The sequence below is a fragment of the Anguilla anguilla genome, chromosome 8, assembly GCF_013347855.1.
Source record: "Anguilla anguilla isolate fAngAng1 chromosome 8, fAngAng1.pri, whole genome shotgun sequence".
NCBI classification, from domain to species: domain Eukaryota; kingdom Metazoa; phylum Chordata; class Actinopteri; order Anguilliformes; family Anguillidae; genus Anguilla; species Anguilla anguilla.
This window is the reverse complement of record NC_049208.1, coordinates 32907320-32923965: the sequence shown is the minus strand read 5'-3', so window position 1 is coordinate 32923965 and position 16646 is coordinate 32907320. Positions and strand designations below refer to the sequence as shown.

The 16646-nt window shown below is 46.9% G+C and overlaps 1 protein-coding gene across 1 annotated transcript; it reads right to left on the bottom strand.

The window, feature by feature from the left end:
- Positions 1-1718: 1718 nt before the first annotated feature.
- On the bottom strand, positions 1719-16069 carry LOC118234130 (low-density lipoprotein receptor-related protein 12-like). The gene is made up of 7 exons (XM_035430496.1): positions 15271-16069; positions 10044-10100; positions 9085-9220; positions 7985-8187; positions 5069-6170; positions 3950-4082; positions 1719-3790 (listed from the first exon to the last, which is right to left on the bottom strand). The coding sequence occupies exons 1-7, from the start codon at positions 15344-15346 to the stop codon at positions 2885-2887; spliced, it is 2613 nt and encodes an 870-aa protein (XP_035286387.1). The 5' UTR covers positions 15347-16069; the 3' UTR covers positions 1719-2884.
- Between the last annotated feature and the right edge of the window lie 577 nt (positions 16070-16646).

Sequence of the window (16646 nt, the reverse complement as noted above, 5' to 3'; positions counted from 1 at the left end):
AAAAACAGATACTGCAAATGGGAGAAACTGAACAGGTTGGCATAGGAACATAGTAGCAGACCATAATAGCATGATTTCATCATGGGGTACAAAAATTTCTTCCGATTCTACTTAATGAAAAGTGCATGCTGACAATTACTGCAATTAGACAGTTCAGATTCTAACTTTTTTATAATCTGCAGTAGGTCAAATTGATAAAGGTCCATCTTGCTTATTTTCTGGGACCTACCATCACATATTTGAGCTATAGGTGATCATTCCCAGGTGTCTGCTTCAGGGTGAGAAATGATTGGCTTTGTCCCATCAGTGGAAAGGTGTGGCCAGGGCTCCAACGGTTACTGCTCCATTAGTTCCACCCAAAACGCAACACTGCAACGGTTACTGGCAGGGCTCCAGGAGTCATCCTCTGATTGGCGTTAGCCCTCCTGTAGGACTGTGTGGCCTGCAGTGTAAAATAGTCTCTCACATCTTGCATTAGGAAACTGTTCACAAAAAAGGAGGCAATATAGACCACTGAATTACCTGCAATATTGTCGTGTTGTGTATTTTTCAAAAGGTCTGACTTTATACGGCAGAACAAATCTTCACAGATAAAATTTCACACAAGTAGGGCTGTGCAGGTAATTGGTTAACCGAGTAACCGCAGTAACATGCCCTTATGACAACCGTCGGCTTCAAAAAAAAGGTCAGTAATTTATTTACTTAGCACATACCATAGCAAGGCACTAGTATAGGTACTATTCCCACACAACACACAATAACATTGAAACATGTTGGGTGGTAGCCCACTGTACCATAGTACTTTGTTGTAAGGCAACAGAGTATGCAAATTCTGTTACCAGCACAGCCCTACACAGAAGATATTTATGTCTTGGGCTATAAAACACTATACAAACAGATGGACTTAGCCACGGTCTGTAAGAGGCTCCAGATTCTCATTATGACAGAACATCAGGTCAATGTAAGATTGTGCCAAGCTCACAAACCAGATTTCACCTAACTACAAACTTCAGGCGCGTTTTCACACATACATTACCTTTATGACTTTATCCCTTACTGCTCAAACTGTTGCTGCTTCCTGCAATATAGTAGAATCCAGCAGAATCAATTTCAAGAGACAACATTTTCAATTCCTTACCTTTTTTTCAGTGAACGGTTTGTTCTGCCATTATAGTTGTTCAACTCTTTCCCCAAAAATATATACATTTCAGTTCGGATGAAAGCAGCCCCTTCTAGCACTGATTACTACATGTCCGTGTCACTCAAACTGATTTTTAAAGTACACCAGATCTGAACAGCATACTGATGCACGGCCTCTGCTGAGTGCAAGAAGTGAAAAGGGAGTTGAGACTCCCAAACACTTATCAAGAAAACATGCAATTTATCTATAGACAGGTTAATTGTGCACTAGTCGGACGAACTGGCTTTTTCCCGGACACATTCGCCACAAACATCTGTATTTTTTAACCACTAGAGGGCAGACTACACCCTAAACTGAGGACAAAACGTTGTGCGGATGGAAACATCGAAATGGCTGAACACAGCATTTTAGATGAACTCCGCTTTTCACACACCGGCCGACGCATAATACAGCGTATGTAAAATCTGCAATAGCAATGGGCAGCAGCCATTTCCGCTGCAATAATGAGACAGCAAACAAAGGACACGCCTTCTCATTAGATAACGCCATGGAAACCAGGTCTGACCAACACCAGACAATAAATTAGCAGAACATATGCCTTTATTTTCATTATCTGTGCAGTAAACAGTTATTTTTTAATATATTTTTTCCAATGTCATACCACTTAACAAAAAGAAGAGAGCACAAGGCATTTTAACATGCTTTTCAAATAACTACCGAAATTAAAATTAACAATAAATATACACTCACACACATATCCTCGGTACCAAAACAATGAGGTTACCAAAACAGTATTAAAACAATAAATACAATAAACATTGGAGGATGTTACACATGGTAAAGTTTTCCAGACCCAAATATTTTTTAAATGATTCATTTTCCGTGAGCAAATTAACAGCTGTCTCTCAAGGCTCCTTGAGAAAGTAGCCAAGCACCATTCTAGAAAACAAGGAACAGCTTTTCCTTGGACTAACAAGAATGTGCCACCACAACACAGTAAGCCAGCGTTAATTAGTGCATTCCCATTTAAGAACCCCAATTCAATATTAACGAGGAAGAAGAGGAAGAAAAAAAAAACAAAGAACAGAAAATGAACAAGAACAAATGGCGTGAAAGGTACAGGATCAATAACGAAGAACTGAAATGACTGAACGCAAGCAGTTTTTTTTTGTTTTTTTAAATAGGTCAAAGGTTAATTCAAACCTTCACCGTTTCTGTTTTTGGCTCCGCTCTCGTACGCTGTGAGAAGCAGCTGCAGCCCCAACGACTGCGGCCTGTTCTCACCCTGTACAGCAGCTGAACACTGCTATGTACATACTGCAGGCGTCACGGGTACATTTATATTAAGGTCCCATTTCACTTCTTCTAGGCTAGAACGCGATGAACTCGGTTTGAAACTAACGTCTCAGAAGAATCAGAAAAATGAGGACTGGAAATGCTGCTGTGGTGAAGGTGCACTCGTACCGACTTGTAGTGCTCGTACCAGGCTGTAGTGTATGTACTGACTTGTGCATGTACCAACTTGTAGTCCACGTACCGCACTGAAATGTATGTACTGACTTCTGTGTACGTACCGACTTGTAGTGCATGTACCGCAATGAAACGTGAGACCTACTCACAATAGACCCTTTTCGTAACACCTTGGGTATTTTTCCACATACTCTGTCTCTGGTGGAGGGGAGAGGAGGGGAGCGGAATGGAGAGAGTCTGCAGGGGGCACAGGGACTCCGGATGAACGTGTGCCTAACAGAGCAGCAGTGCCTCGTCGTCGCTGGTCTCCGTTTTGGCGATGGCCTCCAGGCAGGCGTCGGGCACCTGGGCGGTGTGGACCATGCCACAGTGTTCACAGGGCCCGTCCCGGAAGGCCAGCCTGGCCCTGCTGCCGGGCGGGGGGAGGGCGGGGCTGGGGGCGGGGCCAGGGCCGGGGGCGGGGACGTTCTCCAGCAGGGGCCTGGAGCTCTCAGCGTCACTGTCGGGGGCGGAGTCGGACACGGGGATCAGCAGCTCCACGTCGTCCTCCTCGTCCCTGCCGCCGCCGCCGCCAGAGTGGTCCAGGTGCCGCAGGGGGCTGTGGCAGGGGGCGGAGCCTCCCGCCCGGCCCAGGGAGAGGCGGACCCAGCGCAGGCTGCGGGTCACCCGGCTCAGGGCGCTGGTCAGCTGGCTCCTCCCAGGGGTGGGGTCCGGAGCGGGGGCAGGGGCCGGGGGCTCAGCGGCCCCGCCCTCTCCACGGGCCTCGGCCGCCGGCGCAGAGCCGCCGTCCCCTCCCGCGGGCTGGGCGGAGCCGGCCGACGCCGACACCGAGACGACGGCCTCCACGGCCGAGGCCGGGGGGGTCTTTTGGGGGAGGGGGGCGGCCAGGCCCCCCACGGCCCCCGGGGCGTCGCGGCGCTCGCTCTCGGTGTCCGTGTCGTCCGAGTCGACGGGCAGCAGGCCCCGGTGGGCGCCGGTCCGGTCGGGCTCCCGCGGCGCGCCGCTGGCCCCCTCCTCGGCGTCGGCGGACACCAGCGCCAGCGAGCCCGAGCGCCGCGAGCGCGTGAAGTTGAAGAGACGCCTCCAGATGTTGCTCCGCCTCCCGGAGGTGGGCAGCCTGATGGAGGTGAAGCCCAGCTGGGACCGCACCGCCAGCCGCAGGTTCTCCAGAACAGACGCCTTCGGGACGCAAACGGGACAGAGACGGCGCTTTAATAACCCATCCATTCCACCAAACTCACACAACTAAAGCTAGCAGATGGGGCGCTTATATTGAGCCATGTGAGCGCGCTCAGTGCTAAGGGAGGGGGGGGGGGGGGGGGGGGCTGCTACGCTCACCTGGTTGCCCGAGCACACCGGGAAGTCTTCCACGGGGGGGATCAGGCCCTGGGCGATCAGCTGACCGTACGAGGGCGGAGCCTCCCTCCTGAGAAGCTCCGCCTCCACTCTGGACAGCTGGGTCTCAAATGACCTGGAGAAACGCACAGGAATGAACTCGGTTAGCCTTTCAGAAGGAGGTGAAGGGAACAACTCTGTTACGGCTCCATTCAGAACAGAAATCAAGGGACAGCATGTGCTAGCGCATTACTCCACTTATTAAACATTCAGATGAATTCACAGCTCAACTACAGTTGAGGGACAGCTTTGAAAAGCACGATCTTAACAGCCTAATAATTCATAATTGAAAAGTAAAATTTATTTCCACAGAGGGGAAAATTAACAAGCATTCTCCAAGCTCCACTCCTGGAGAGCAGTAAAAAAGGGTTGCATAACCACTTAGCTGAGCATAATGGAAACGCATCTAGCCTGGGATTTCATCCTTAATGCTGTATTTATTTAACTCCCTGAACGCAAGATGTGATGCTGTGGATGTGCGCATATTTTTCATTTATGAAATGAAATGACATTAACCGTGTACTGAAAACCTTTCCATATTTATCTTAAGCCCTTTGTGAATGATTACAAAAACTCAGACATAAAAGGAAAGCAGCGTTTTCGGCTGCGGAGTGTATTTTTGGTATGCATATTATAAAGTTTCGTGTTTGTTCAGCTTGGTCCCTGCTATTACTGCCCCATGTGACAGTGAAGCTGTGTAGTATCGTATGGTACTGCGCTGAAGTGTACCGTTTCTCAGAGTATCATATTGTATCATGTTGTTTTTGCAGAGTATCGTATTGCATTGTATTGTATTGTATTGCATTCCATTCCACTGCACTGCATTGCACTGTATAGCATTCCATTGTATTGCATTGCATAGCATTCCATTGTATTGCATTGCATTGCATTGCATTGCATTGCATTGCATTGTATTGCATTGTACTGCACTGCATTGCATTGTATTGCATTGCATTGCACTGCATTGTATTGCATTGTACTTCATTGCATTGCATTGCATTGCATTGTATTGCACTATTCTGTATTGCAGGTTACTGTACGGCACACAGAGCAGCTGCACACCTGCGCTCGAACATCCTGAGGGAGTAGAGCTTGCAGGTGCAGCCCAGGGCGATGACGAGCAGCAGGCCGCAGATGAGGCTGCCGATGACGGCGGCGGTGATGACGCGCGTGGGCACCACCACGGGGCAGCTCTCCTCGTCGCTGCCGTCGCCGCAGTCGTCCTGCGCGTCGCACACCCAGCTCTCGAAAACGCAGCGGTTGTTGCGGCAGTGGAAGTTGCCCGGCTGGCAGAAGAAGCAGTTCTTCTCGTCCGAGCCGTTGGGGCAGCGGTTCTGGTAGTTGCAGCGGTCCGAGCGCGGGTAGCAGGCGCCGCCGCGCGAGCAGGGGAACTCGTCGGCCTGGCAGGCGCTGCAGTTGGCCTCGTCGCGCCCGTTGGGGCAGTGCCAGTAGCCGTCGCAGCGCTGCGGCTCGGTGTAGCAGCCCCAGTTCCCGCCGCACGGGATCTCCCACGGCAGGCAGAAGCCGTCCACCTGGTAGGTGGCGTTGAAGCCGCGCGCCGCGTTCACCTTGTCGGCGTAGAAGTGGACGCGGAGCTGGCCCGAGGACGACACCATGGCGACGGGCGCCCGGGAGTCGAAGGCCGTCAGCACGCGGAGCAGCCGCCGCGGGTTCTCCTCCAGCCCGTCGTACACCTTGACGTAGTCGCCGTAGCCCGTGCCGTCCAGCTTGAAGTCGGTGAAGCGCAGCACCACCCTGCGGTGGTCGCCCGTGTCGATGAGCCAGGTGCAGTTGCTGCCCGGCGGGTAGAAGTCGGGGTAGTTGGGCGAGCTGAAGGTGCCGTAGAAGGTGCGGAGGCGCTCGCCGCAGGCGGCCGCGTCGCAGTCGATCTCGTCGCCCAGGTCCTGGCAGTCGATGCTGCCGTCGCACTTGAGCGACTCCGGGAGGCAGGTGTAGACGCGGGTGTAGCGGGACAGGCAGGGGAACTGGTTGTAGGCGCAGGGCTGGAAGGAGAAGGAGGCCGAGGGGTCGGGCCGAGCGCACAGCTCCTCGTCCGAGCTGTCGCCGCACTCGTCCATGGTGTTGCACTTCCAGCTCTCCGGGATGCACTTCCCGTTGGCGCAGTGGAACTGGTCCGAGTCGCAGCTGATCTCCTCCGACTTCCCTGAAAGCCACAAAAACGCCGTGAGCTACAACTGCCTAATGACCTGCCGCGGGGCTTAAAAAAAAAATCAGGCAGGCTATGATGCGCGAATGAAGATGTGTCTACACACGTCTGCAGTGAGGCCACGTTCACATAACCTAGGAATATTTCACCAAAAGACTCAAAGTTTTCATGTCATACGAGCAAACTGCCAACTACACACTGCTATGTTTCCCAGTGATTTTCCTGATTTTACTTTCCTGCTTTTGAATGACAGACTCCGCGATCACGACTTTCAGTCAAGAGATGCTCATGGAGAACATTTCTATTTCCAACAGGGTGCTTGTGAAGCTTAGAGGTAGTTCCACTTTTATCCGTTGACTGAAACCGTTTCTGGGGAATTGCATTGCACAATAGTAACAAGACTGAATAATGAACTGCAATACCCAAGTCTGATTCTTCCATTTGTCGGGCAGGCGGTGCCATCACAAACCACTCTCTGCTCACACTTGCCGAAAACGAAACGCGGTCCAATTTGTTTTTTTTAATGACGTGGGAGTGTACTGCGAGTGCTCCTGACACACCATGAGCTGGAGATTGTGAAACGATTGTTCTGAAATTGGTGTGTCATCACAGATTGCACGCCAGGAGAAGTGCGGAACATTACCTCGGGACTCTTACGATTACCATTTACGACAAGCTGCCTGCCAATTCATTTCCGTCTTTGCTTCTCGCTACTGATAGACGTGCATCTCTGCGGATGGATCGAGCAAACATGCAAACTTACATTCTCACACAAACACACACACACACAATATATACACGTTTGTGTGTGTATGAGCCAATGTGGTTGGGAGGCTGCCATAACTACAGGCCGATGAGTCTATTGTCTATTTACAGGACAAGGACAGTGCAGTATTCACCGTGAATGCTGCTCATATGTCCAGGACATTTTAACAGAGCGAGCTCAGAGACCAATTTTCAACATTCCAAACACTACATAATGGCAAATCATAAACACAATACAAGTCTACTAAGAGCATTTATTACTGTTTTTATGTGGCGTTCTGCTAAGATATAGTATATTACCAGTCACTTGGCTTTTAATTACACCGGGTAGACTCATAACTGCATCATTACCACTGAGGCGAACGGAGAGGAAGAGGCAATTAAAAGATGCGAACAGAAAAAAAGCGGTTCGCGAGTCTGTTTTTCCAGTCTCTCCCACGGCCGCCACCGCGACGGCGACACAGAACTCGACGCCGACTGTATTTTTCTCTCGCTATTTATACCTCAGCGGGGGAAAATAGGGCCGTAAACTGCCAGGCAGATAAAAGATGGCCTGCGTTCAGACCGACGGCCGCGCTGGAGAATGGATGGCGGCGCGGGAGTCGCAGCTGCGTGTAATTTCCAATCTGTCATCATCCCTTTTCTCATGAAACCCGTAAAAAAAAAAAAAAAAAAACCCGTAATGCGGCACGGCGCCTCTCTCCCAGCAAGGCTTCCAGGTCGCTGTGAGACTCGCGAGAGCACGCTGGGACTCTGAGCAACGATTCGCTTCTCCAATTTACCGTTTGCCGCAGAACTTTCCTAGTCAGAGTTCCAGATGTTAACCTAAATTTGCTATAATCAGGGCCTCAAAGGTGCAAAGCCACCAAAAAAGAAAACAGATAAAGGACTGCGGGAGGGAGGGGTGGGGTGTGTTAGGGCGAGTGTGGAGGGGAGTGTGCTGCCCGCTGCATCACTGCAGGGGGGGTCATGTGACCATGTCCACATCACAGCTGCTGAAGCTAGCGCACCCACCAGGGGGCCGCAGAGCAGCAGCAGAGGCCTACCCGTTATGTAAGACAGCCTGAAGCCCTTGCCGGTCAGGCTGTCGTCGGAGTGGAACTTGATCCAGACGTGGTCCTGTGAGGAGATGTACGGGGCCGGGATGGAGGAGCCGCAGGCCCGGTAGCCGTCCAGGTTCTTGTACGTGCCGATGGAGATCCAGTCCGAGCCGCACCTGTGAGACGTCTGGATCTCGAAATCCTGAAAGCTGAAGAAGAGGATTCACGGTTTAAACACTCTGACGTAAAACCGGGGATGTGAATTATGGGCTAGCGTGACGACCGATTTTCAGATCCTAGCGTTCAATACATCGCTGAACATTCTCTCCTCCAAGGAGCTGTCGAAGAGTGCAAAAGCTGATGACGTGTGTGCTTATAACATAGTCCTCAGGTTCCAGATGAGACATTTAGCATCTGAAATCTAGCGTTTAGTGATTAATAATAAATTTTAAAAATCGCATTTCTGTCAAACTAAGGGATAAGCACATTATTTCAAGACCACCTTTCCCCTGTTTTATCTGGAATACTGTAAATTAACGGAACATTTAGAGAATATGTCAAACGCATAATCAACGCCACATTTAGAAAAATCAATTAGGGGCCTCAGCGGCCTTATTTTTATAAATGTGCATTTTCTTTTGATTCGTTTTGGGTCGAAGTGGGCCTACTTTTTTTCCACAAAGCAGCAACCTCCTTTTCACTGCAGAAAAAAAGTTCATCTCTGGCCAGTAACATTATGTTTTCAATTACACTTCGCCACAAATCACATCCTATGAAAGACGGCGAAACTATTTCTGTCCGGTAACCATGGTCACCGCATGCGAGTGAAGAAGAATACCGGTGGCTGGTTTCTGTCAACACTCGGTCCAGACAGCCGAACAACTCGAGCTTGAGCCGCAAGAATATACACGGCCCCAGAACAATTAGGACACTGACGCACATCCGCAAACAAAAATAGGCCCTTCTCTTTGAGCAAACACAGAAAATCCAAGTGCGGTATGCAGTCTCCGGTCAAGAGCAAACCTCAAAGTGGGAGTCACGTGTTGGGTCACGTGTTATCGGGGGCGGGGAGGGGGGTGGGTGAGGTGCAGAGGGTCGACCCGTACCTAATGGTGATGATTTCTCCAGGACTGGCCCTGATGTTCCAGCTGCAGTTGATTCGGGAGGGGTACTCGAACGGCCAGCCGGGGCTGGTGATGACCCCGCTCGAAGCCCTGATCTGCTCGGCCATGTCGCCGCAAGCTGCAGGAGAGAGCCGCCATCGTCAATAGTGACCGCCACGAGGTGGGCGACCAGACAGAAGTGCGCGCTAGCCGAGCGGCGCAGCGCACAGCTAGCACGGCTGCGTTTACAGCCTTCTCCACAGCTAGCGCACTCAGGAGGAAGCCCACGGCGCTATAGAAACGGGTCACTCGCTCCCTGTAAACCGCTCTTCAGAACACTGGAAAATGAAAAGGTTCTGCTGCGCAGTAAATCAAACTTAGGCGCAAAAATACATTTGAGACCAAACTGTCGGTCAGAAAAAAAAAAAGGCAGGCGCAATGTTAAATGCACAGCTCGTTTCAAAAGCAGCCAACGTGCCGAAAATATCTTTAGCAAAACTATCACGCATCAAGATGGTGGGGGTTGGCTAAAATCTACCATTTCAATTCCAGGTAATGCCCAGACTGATCCCTCCCAAATCCCTTTGAAAAGCCTCTTTGACTGCCTGTGTGAACCCATAATGTGTTCTGACACCGCCCTGGTGCCTGGCGTTCGCAATGCAAACGGAATCTTCCTCTCATAAACGACACCTTTCAAGTTATGATTATTACACAGCCTGCTAACCTTGATTAAACAATGACAGGATAGCAAGCTTATAGGAAACTTGCCGCCGGGTCTTTCTAAGGAACTAAGCTGTAGAGGAAAGCCAGGGTAGGCTAAACAAAATGGAGGCGCAAGGGACATGCTGACTGGGAAACAGATGTGCTGCAAATCAAACGCTTTTATATAACTGTTGTGACTGGACACCTGCCATGAGATAGTATTCGAAAGCCTGACCAAAAAGCACGCGCAGCCGACTTACCGTTCGACATCCCTGACACGTACACATTTTCGTTATGCTGGGCACAAACTGCATTTCCTGAAAAAGAAAAAAAATGCAATTTAATGTCATTTAGAAATGTAATTATGATGTCTGCAGGACACAAATGCGTTTGAACAGGTTACATTCTTGGTCTGTCTCAATGAAATAAAGACACTCCAGAGTTTTGTTTCGGCAAAAAGCCATTCTGCATTCTCTACCGCAGTACAGATACATTTTATCTCAGTGGCAATCCCCTGTCTGTGTTCTTAATGCTGTGTTCTTCTGGGACCAATGACAATGCATGATATAGCCCAACCTTTAAAAGAAACGTAAAACTGCCTTTAATGATACTATGAAAAAACTCAAAGTGGACAGAGGAAAATACACTGGCCTCTTTCTCCTTGAAATGGGGATGACCTTCTGTGATTACTGGTATATTTGACTATTAGAAAAGGCATTAATGAGTATGTGGTAAAGAGTGCCACTTGGGGCACATGAGCGAGCGCCACAGTCTCGGATCAAATTTGCCGACTGTGCACGATTGGCTTTACGTCGCCCAAGGGATATATGGGAAGGGTTCAGTAGGTGGGGATAGCAGGTTTCATTGCTCAAGCGATGCCTGTTGGCTGTCTGTGGCTTGCTCTCTTGTGCATGTGTATGACTGGGTATCCACCCCCATCTCTGCACATGTGCAGCTTATGGCTGAAGCGTGAAAAGAAGCATCTGGCTGGCACAACATGTTTTTGAGAACCACAAGTTGTCTTCAATGTCCTGAGCTGGCAGCAGGTAGAGTATATGAGCACACTTGCACACAGTTTGGAAACTGGGCATTCCAAATTCGGGTGGGATTGGAGATGCCAAAAAGCATGCGGTACAGAAGGATGGTATTCAGAAGTTAGGCTATATAGTCCACATTGATGGAGGATTAGGGAAATAATTTCACGCTAATAGGAAATATCCTGAAATTCAGTGATAATGATATAAGTTTCACAGTTTAGCTTTATGGTAAAACCACTACCCTACTCGGTGATGATAAATGTGTACACAAGTTATAAATAAAGGATTGAGAAAAAATGTCAAAAAACGTTTGTCAATAAACAATTCAATGCAACATATTTAGAACAGTTTTTCCACTGAATAAGAGTCTGACCGCAGGATCATGAAAGACGGTTGATAAAATGTCAGTGTTTTGTAATTTACCCATCCCAAACTGTGGTTTTTTTACCCCCTTTGTGCCAGTGTGTAATTTGCTTCATTTTCAGGGTATGCGGCTTTGGGAGAGGCTTTGGAGAAAAACAGCTCTCACAGAAACCCACTGCGTGTTCCAACAAGCACAAACCCCAGGCTCAGCCACCACAGCACCATCCCATTCTCACCTGAACACGAGGGAAATGCAGGCACCGCTGTCAGCATATCAATAAAACACTACCGCTCCCGTGGACAAACTCATGCCCGCTAATCACCTCTACAAAAAAACCTACGGATCGAGCACACTGGTCTCCTGTCACCAGCTGGTCGGCACTAATCCCCCACAGAGGAAATGATTTAAAGCATATAGGCCTACCTATTTTTGAGAAAAGCAAGAACAGGGTTTTAGAAGCTATTCCAAGACTTTGAGAGATTATGAAGCCAAAAATAGGTCTGTTTTTGGCTGGCAGAGGACAACGAAATTAGAGTGAACCAGGCACAATAAAAACCTAGCTGGCTAATAAATAGGCTACTTGCTAAAGGGATTTCTCAATTCATTTCCTGAATTATCTGAACTGAAATGGAATTAACAGGAATTAACCCCAACTCTGCTCTCAGCTAGCAAAGAGTTTGGCCAAAACCAAAGATTAAAGCATACTACGCCTTAAAGAACCACAAAGACAAACGATCGGAAATACATACTGTATGTGCAAGGCAGAGCACATCAGTCAGTTAACACACAACGTTAATGGCCAAGTTCCTTCTTAACGTTTGTAAATGTCATTAGCTTGAGGTGAAGCTAAAGACAAATTTCCACAGTCATTCGGTTGTAGATTTCAAACAGCGAGGTAGCTGGTAACTCTCACTAATCTCTAAGCTGACAGAGTGATATTCGTGCCGTGCCGTTGCAGCGACAGCGGTGGAGACTACGCGCGTCCATTTAACAGCGTGCGTTCCGCGCCCAGACGGACGCGGGGCTAGAATTCCACAGGCGCACGTGCGCCGGCGTGTGCAGCTCGGCTGTGCCCCAGCCTTTGTTGTGTGCGGGTTGCTGGCTGTTAGCAGCTGACTGTAAATTATGCATGGTGGGAGGCTGGTCAGGGGACAGCCACTCAGCACGAACGACACGCTTCGCTTGCTACCGCCGTGAGCCCAGCACAGAACAAACACACATAAGGCAGCGAGGTACATTTTACAGAACATTTTACGAAGAATTCTGGGAAGACAAAAGAAAGAAAAGATCATGGGGAATTGCATGAGGGTCCCTGAAAATGCATAAACATATATAAGTGCATAAACTAAGGGTGTTTTCACACTTGGTTCATTTGCTTAAGGCCCAAAACATACCCTATGCAGCCAGTACGTGTGGCAAATGCACAGGTCGGTTGTACATACTCAGCATGCGTTCTTATGTCCCTGTGGAGGAAATAAACTTGAGTCCTTAAGGCGACAAACCAGGACAGTTGTGAAAGACAGATAGGCAGAAAGCATGAATCAAAGAAGATGGCGTAATCCTGGTGTGGCCTGCTATAGTTTCTCTCGCTGTGACACTGGACACCGCAGCTTGCGTTTGTGTTGCGTTCAGAATTTCAGGCGATGAGTTTTAGCACGCAAAAACACGTGCAACCGACTTTGCACGGTTCAAAGAGTCTGTGTTTTAGTACGTTTTAGGGTAGGTTTCGGGCCTATTACTTTCATCATCAATGTGAGCACTACCCGCAGCTGTTTACCACCGGCGCCAGGCAACAAGGCATGGAGGAGAGTGTGCCGTATTTGGTTATCGTTTTTTATGTGCAGAGCTTATCGGCTCGCCAGCTGAAAGAAGACCTGCGATTACCAGTAGAAACGGAAAACAATGTGCGCTTCGCGGTTCTGGCTATGCCTTTGTTTATTTTTTGTCACTACCAGTGGGCAGGAGAATTCCCTCTAAACTGCTCTTGACCGGTTTTCAGTACTTTTCCTTAATTATCAATACAGAGATCAATTCACAAAACATTCAATACCTTCAGACATTACCAGTCTTCATTTATACTATATATATATATTATTGTGGACAAATTCATGATATTATTTTAAATTGTGGGGAGCGTACTCCTCATTCTCTGCATCAACATTGGGAGAATATTGGTGACAAAGAGCAATGGGCAGATTCTGTCATTTAAAATCTTAATCTTAAATCGCCATTTTTGTTATATAGCTTTTATTGCAGGTTATGCTCAAAGGTAATACATTAGTTAACAGAGTGGTGTATATTATTTTGTCATGACAAGGCAACTACTTTGTGATTAAAACTGATTTTTTCTAGTTAAATTTATTACTTAATCTCCCAAAGACAATGTGAAGGAAGCTGTGTGTTTACTTGGCAATAGATTATTCAGAGATATGAACAATCCTGCCAATTGATTGTTTGGATCGTTGGCACGCTAGCTAATGAAGGAAAATTAATTGAAACAGGTTCAGACGAATGATCATTTTAAAGGGAACTTTTTTGTCCCATTCATTTTCAGCTCACCAACCATCAAAATGTGGAAAATTGAATGTCACTTCCACCTGTCCGCCTCACATGCAGTCATGTGATTATTAATAAAATTACAGCTTGGCTAGCAAGTGGATCGCCACTAATGATGGCATGTGCACATCATAGTTCTACTTGCATGAGAACGGATTGCTTTCTCACTAGAGGCAAACCGTACCACAGCCCGATTTAAATCCTTCTCAGACAACCTCATACAGGCAAATTTGGGTATGGTTCCTTGGTCCGCACCCAGGTTCAGATAAAGCGTTCACATTACCAAATTTTGAGGCAAACCCTTCCCGGATTCGGACTAAACTGCTACTGTGAAAGCCAACTATGAGATGAGAACTCAAATGAAATCAACTTTTATTTATCTGATAAAATAAAATGAAAAAAAATTAAGCATCAATCCATCCATTTTATATGTCAAAAATTGACTAAATTGAAACCTGTTTTATTGACTATTACATTTCCTAAAACTGTTTGAATTATCTTCTTTTTTTTTTTAAATGACACAGCACCTTCAAGGGATAGTGGTCATTGGATAGGCATGAACGTGCATGATAAGCTTTTAAAGACATGAAAATAGAGGTACAGAATGGTGAGGACCACTTGGGATAGCGGCTCAGGTTTATCACTTTGTGGTCCACTTGGGGTAGTGGTACAGACGAAGGCCTAACATTTTTTGTCCATGGTCTCAACCACGCAGGTTAGTGTTGACAGACTTGAGACATACTTTCGTCTCAGCGTTACTGTAGCTATGATGAGGAGGGAAAGGCCTTGATATAACCTAGAAGTTAAAGATGTTCAATATTAATTGTACAAAACAAACACATAAAACTACAGAATTCTATAAACTACAGAATACATAAAAGTATGGAATATTTGAATCATTTTCCTTGAGCCAATATTCTCACTGGAGAGTATATTTTAATTAGGAAATGGCAAGATCTATGTCAACAAGCAGAGTACACTTTTAATCCCCTGGCTCCACATCCCCTCTATGCAACCAATTATCAGACAATTGGCCGCATTGTTGTATTAAAGATGCATTTATCTACGACAAATATTTCAGATTACAGTATAACATTTGTCGCTAAATTAATGAAGGTGTAAGGTCTTTGGAATGACCACGACATAATGGGAAACGACGCTGTACTACCGATAGACAACATTAGCACTCGAAAATGAAAACAAATTACCGAGCAATGCGATGTGACAAGTGGAATCTAGCATCAATATTATTACCTTCAAAATTATTTTGCGCCAGCTGGCCTGCTTATTAGCTAGCCTCTCGTGTCACTGGCTTTCAAACCAATTAACAATCACTTGTCGTGCGTGCATTTGCTCAAATTGCTTTCTACACCAATATAACTTTATTTTCATTTTTCTAAAATCATTACGCCTGACATGACATGAACACATCCAAACATCATAGAACAATATCAATGACAGAACACGAGTTTTAATGCTCCAATATGAATATGTATTGTATACAGACGATAGGTAAAGTTAACTACTTACCAATAAAAGAGAAGATGACGACACAGTGCAAAAATTTCCATAACAAAATCCCATTTGAGCCAAAATTGCAGGCCATAATAGCAACAGATGGTACAAAAATGTTTCGTCCCTATACAGCTAGCTAGTTGCGTTAGCCAACCTAGCTAGTCGGCGGCTGACAAATGAATATTAACGAAGCTAACGTTAACAAAAGTAACACAAAGACCTAAATGGAGCTACCAACACAAGATTCAAGGCAACATCACAGGCAAAGGTTTAAATGTATGGATGCGTGTCGTGTCTAACGTTACTCCACTGGGCTAACTTGCCCTTTGATACCAGAATATAACCATACAACTTAACTAGACCCTCAAAGCTGTAACGTTAACAGTGAACGTGATAGCTATAATTATTACTGGTGTCTCATCGTTCTTCTGCCCCCAAGAAAATATGCGCAGTCAGATAGCTATAATTCCAGTTTGATATACGGCTGTTAGCTAGCTAAATTCACTTGCTATTGTAACGAACAAGCCGGCTGGGTGCAAAACAAAAGATGTAGCTAACCGACGGACGACTACGTCCAATATCTAGTCTATGCTTAAATGAGCGACCAGACTGCCTGATTTAACGTTAGCCAACAGTACATTATATTTCTGTTAGCCTGTAACTATATCACAAATAAACTTATCAACATTAATGTGAAAACAGTGCTACAACAGCTAGCTAACCGCTGTGTCATTCATTCTAACCAGCTATCCCTAGCCCTGCTAATGAAAAAGACAAAGGCATTGCCTTAGACTAGTACCAAACGTTAGCTAGCTAGCTAGCTAGCTACTTTCTTAATGGGTATTGTTAGCTAGCTAGCTATTATTCAGCTCTAGCTAGCTAGTTGGCTAGGATTTGTCATGATGGAGAACAAACACACTTTCTGAAATACACCTTGGCAAATGTACCGATTTAGTGAACCACTCTACTAGCTAAACATTCTTTTCTCGAATTTGTATAAAACTTAGCTAAAGCCAGCTACGTTATGCTCTGCCCATTTTCTGCAACGCCTACAGGCTCCGAATAGCCAACTAAAAGCACTAACTAGCTAACCGTAATCAAACGAAACACTATCCGTAACCGTTACCGGGTCCTTTTAAATCAATAAATAATACTCTCCTCGAAGGTTTCAGGAAAATTTGCCATTTCTCGGTAAAAATCCTTCATAAGAATACGAGCCCATGATAACCAGGGCCCAAACAGCAGGAGCCACGACTATCTGTGAACGTATGTTGTTACAGCCGGGTATCTACAGCCCCCGCTGTCTTTCTCCCTCCCCCTCCATGCTCTCAGCAGGGTGATAGGTCGTCTCACGTCAGCTGCGCACGGATATGCCTCTTTTGGGCTTGCTA

Excerpts from the sequence above, each read along its gene's own strand:
- LOC118234130 (XM_035430496.1), bottom strand. The coding sequence starts at position 15,346 with ATGGCCTGCAATTTTGGCTCAAATGGGATTTTGTTATGGAAATTTTTG. Across the intron at positions 10,101-15,270 it reads CGTCATCTTCTCTTTTATTG|GAAATGCAGTTTGTGCCCAG; the intron begins GTAAGTAGTTAA and ends TTTCTTTTTCAG. Across the intron at positions 4,083-5,068 it reads CTCAGGATGTTCGAGCGCAG|GTCATTTGAGACCCAGCTGT; the intron begins GTGTGCAGCTGC and ends GCGTTTCTCCAG.